This window comes from Cebus imitator, unplaced genomic scaffold, assembly GCF_001604975.1.
Source record: "Cebus imitator isolate Cc_AM_T3 unplaced genomic scaffold, Cebus_imitator-1.0 Scaffold187, whole genome shotgun sequence".
NCBI lineage: Eukaryota > Metazoa > Chordata > Mammalia > Primates > Cebidae > Cebus > Cebus imitator.
In genome coordinates this window covers 52159-55993 of record NW_016107502.1, presented here as the reverse complement: position 1 = coordinate 55993, position 3835 = coordinate 52159, and the positions used below count along the sequence as shown (strand labels likewise).

General features: G+C 48.5%; 1 protein-coding gene across 3 annotated transcripts in view; it reads right to left on the bottom strand.

The window, feature by feature from the left end:
• ITFG2 (integrin alpha FG-GAP repeat containing 2) overlaps positions 1 to 1580 on the bottom strand; it is a 15571-nt gene extending 13991 nt beyond the window's left edge. For all 3 annotated transcript variants that reach the window (XM_017546049.2, XM_017546047.2, XM_017546046.2), the window contains exon 1: positions 1335 to 1580. In XM_017546049.2, the coding sequence (XP_017401538.1) occupies positions 1335 to 1430 (96 nt within the window). In that variant the 5' untranslated portion in view covers positions 1431 to 1580. The remainder of the gene's footprint in view (positions 1 to 1334) is intronic.
• Positions 1581 to 3835: the final 2255 nt, after the last annotated feature.

Genomic DNA, 3835 nt, shown 5'->3' with positions numbered 1-3835 from the left:
AAAAAAAAAAAAAAAAAAAAGAACGACTGCTGAGGAGAGGAGGTAGACGGAGATTACTTCTGTAATTCAACAAAGATGCAGCACAAGTAACCAGATACCTGCATCTACTATGGGGCAGGCATTGAAGAAACTGGACCTTATTAACACTGGGTTGCGCGGGTGATTGCTGCTCCCGCCGTAGAGCGAGGCAGGGAAATATCCCAATCTATTCCAGCAGAGTGCTCCAAGTGTAACAGCCGCAGACATGAATTTAATGCCTACGTTAAGCACGGATAGAGTCTTTAATTCTGTGAGGGTAGGAGGAGGCTCAGAGAAGTCTTTGGAGGGGCGGAGCCACAGGCAGAACGGCATTATTACTTCCGCTTTACGGCTTTGAAAGGTAAGTGATTTTTTTTTTTTTTTCTCAAGCGGAGGCTGTCTCTGTCGCCCAGGCTGGGGTGCAGTGGGCGTGATCTCAGCTCACTGCAAACTCCGCCTCCCGGGTTCAAGCGATTCTCGTGCCTCAGCTCCCAAGTAGCAGGGATTTGAGGCGCGTACCACCACACCCGGCTAATTTTATATTTTTAGTAGAGACGGGGGTTTCACCATGTTGGCCAAGCTGGTCTCGAACTCCTGACCTCAGGGGATACGCCCGCCTTGGCTTCTCAAAGTGCTGGGATTACAGGCGTGAGCCACCACGCCCGGCCAAGTTAAGTGATTTGAGAGGTGACGCCACTAAAAGAGGCTTAACTTAGAAACACTGATCCAGAAAACTTGGCCACCAGTTTATCAGTCTCCTCCAGTGAACACGTTACTGAATCAGGCCGAGGGATCAAACTATGTATCCCACTCAAAAAATACTACCAGGGACCGGACGCGGTGGCTCACGCCTGTGATCCCAGCATTTTGGGAGGCCGAGGCCGATGGATCACCTGAGGTCAGGAGTTCGAGACCAGCCCGATCAACATGGCGAAACCCCTGTCTGTACTAAAAGTAGAAAAATTAGTCGGGCGTGGTGGCGGGCGCCTGTAATCCCAGCTACTCAGGAGGCTGAGGCAGGAGAATCGCTTGAACCCAGGAGGTGGTGGTGGCAGTGAGCCAAGATCGCGCCACTGCACTCCAGTCTGGGTGACAGAGCAAGACTCTTGTCTCAAAAAAACAAAACAAAACAAAACCAGGGAACAAAACCAACCAAGGACACTGAAGCTATCAATAAAGTTTTTCTCTTAAGAGCTCCATACTAGCCCCAGCGCGCATGCTCAAGTTCACGTGGCACGCCCGGGCTGCCTCTTCCACTTCCCTTGCCCGGTCGCTGCACAGATCCAGGATGTCCCTTGCAGTGCGCATGCACTTACCGTATCGTTATCAACGTCTCCAAGGCAGATTGCGTGCGGGAAAAGGCTCCCGCTGAACTCCAGCGCCACGCGCTGCACGTAGCTTACTGACCTCATGGCACTTCCAAGAGCAGAGGGAGCGTGGAGCCCCAGTAAATATTCCCTGAACCCCTGTCGCAACAGCCGCCAGAGCGGAAGGCCACCTAAGGCAGAAAGTTACGTCACTGCCTGAACCTCCAATCTCTGTCTTCCTCCGGGTCTTCCGGACTTGGAGGCGGGCTTACCCCTCTGCATGAGTGACAGGCCCACGGGCCACTCCTTTTCTCCACAGGGCTGCAGCCCAAGGGTAAACCAACCCTGACGTGGCCGATCTGTTCCCTTGGCAACAGGGCTACCTAGGGCTTGACCTAATAACCTTGACCCTTTTTCTTTGTTTCCCTGGTAATGAAGACTCCTAGCCGTCAGATCATTCCTGGGAATCTTACTAATCTTCGTAATAACCGATAACTGCATGGTTTCGAAGAGTGTTTTTTAAATACTATCCATTAGGAGTGAAAACAATGTAGTGAGTTGCAATCAGCATATAAAAAATTAAATACAATAGAATATTCCGAGTGACTCCCAAGTAGTAAGTATAGTTTTTATGAAACCCCTGTTTCAATTGTAGATACTTATATGTGTATACTGGCTTATAATGTAAAAACAAATTTTATTTATTTATTTATTTTTACAGTGTATGTGCTTTCTGGTCACTAATTTAAAAGCCACCTGCTGCAAAGCGCATTTCACATATTTCACATAGTTATTAGTTCAGCCACTATGTCAGCTTGTATTTTTTTTTTTTTTTTTTTTTTTGGTAAAGGAAAACAGGTTCAGCAAGATTAAGTAAAATGGCAGAAGGGTTGTGGGCGGGGTACGTGCTCAAACAAGAGTTGTTTGATCCCAAACCCCAGGGCCTTTCCATCATTTACTACCGTAGTACCTAGGAAAGTCTTCAGGCTGGAAGTGAAGGTTGCCTGGATTCTGGGTCTGCTCTGTTCTGTGGCGGCCCCCAGCACAAAGCTCTTGCATCTCATGGTCTGACTCTTGTAGCACAGATGGAACCATCACTCTCATGGCTGGCTTCTTGGGATACTGTCTTTCCATGTTCAATCCAGTCCTGCCTTTCTTTGGGGCGCCTCATCAATCAGGGCAATGTGAGTATTATTTACGAAATTGTACAGGTGTTCAATACATTTTTAGATTTAGATGTATAAACCCAGGCTAACTCATACTTGATGTTTCAAAAAAATAGTGATATCTACCTTATCTGGGATTTTGGACCAGGGGCTGTTCCTTTTTCTTTTTTGTTTTTTGAGAGTCCTGCTCTGTAGCCCAGGCAGGAGGACAGTGGTGCTATCTGGGCTCACTGCAACCTCCACCTTCTAGTCTCAAGAGATTCTCGTGCCTCACCCGAGTAGATGGGATTACAGGTGTGAGCCACCATGCCCGGCCTGTTCCTATTTTCTATGTCTGTACATAGTGGGAGGAGGCTGGAGGGCAGGACCTTTTATTCTGGGGAAGGTGGTGGCAGATTTTTTTCCTAGACGTCCCAGTGGATCTGACAGCCAGATAAGAAAGAACATCAGATCAGAACAGTAAACTGGAGGAAGTCTAGATAAATACTGGAGACTGCAGATATATTCTGAGGCTGAACTCTGTTACAAGCTCGTATTTATGGTTGGGTACTGTGGGGATGGCCAGGTCCATTAAAAGGCATTGGGTCTGGCTAGGCTTGGTGGCTCACGCCAGTAATCCCAGCACTTTGGGAGGCCAAGGCAGGTGGATCATGAGGTGAGGAGATCGAGACCATCCTGGCCAACATGGAGAAACCCCATCTCTACTAAAAATACAAAAAAAATTAGCTGGGTGTGGTGGCTCGTGCCTGTAATCCCAGCTACCTGGGAGGCTGAGGCACAAGAACCGCTTGAACCTAGGAGGCGGAGTGAGCCAAGATCGCACCACTGTGCTCTAGCCTCGCACCAGAGCAAAAAAAAAAAAAAAAAAAAAGCACCGGGTCCCACAGGTATTCCCGTGTTTCTGGTGCATTGAATACATTTTCTCGACTACAAAGCACTTGCATGCCCTCTCATCCTGTGTTCTACCCCATCTCTAGTCTCTCATCCTAGTTCAAACCCTAAGCTTCATATTAGGTTTTAAGGGGTGGGAAAACCAAAACCAGTATCAAAATGTTCACCTCTAGGGTGGCTGTGGAGGCTCATGCCCATAATTCCAGCACTTTTGGAGGCTGAGACAGGCAGATCTCTTGAGCTCAGGAGTTCAAGACCAGCCTGGGCAATATGGCGAAACCGTGACTCCACCAAAAATACAAAAATTAGCTGGGCATGGTGGTGGTGCACGCCTGTGATCTCAGCTACTCAAGAGGCTGAGGCGGGAAGATCTCCTGAGCCCAGGAGGCAGAGGTTGCGGTGAGTCAAGATGCTGCCACTGCACTCCAGGTTAGGTGACAGACTCTGTTTCAA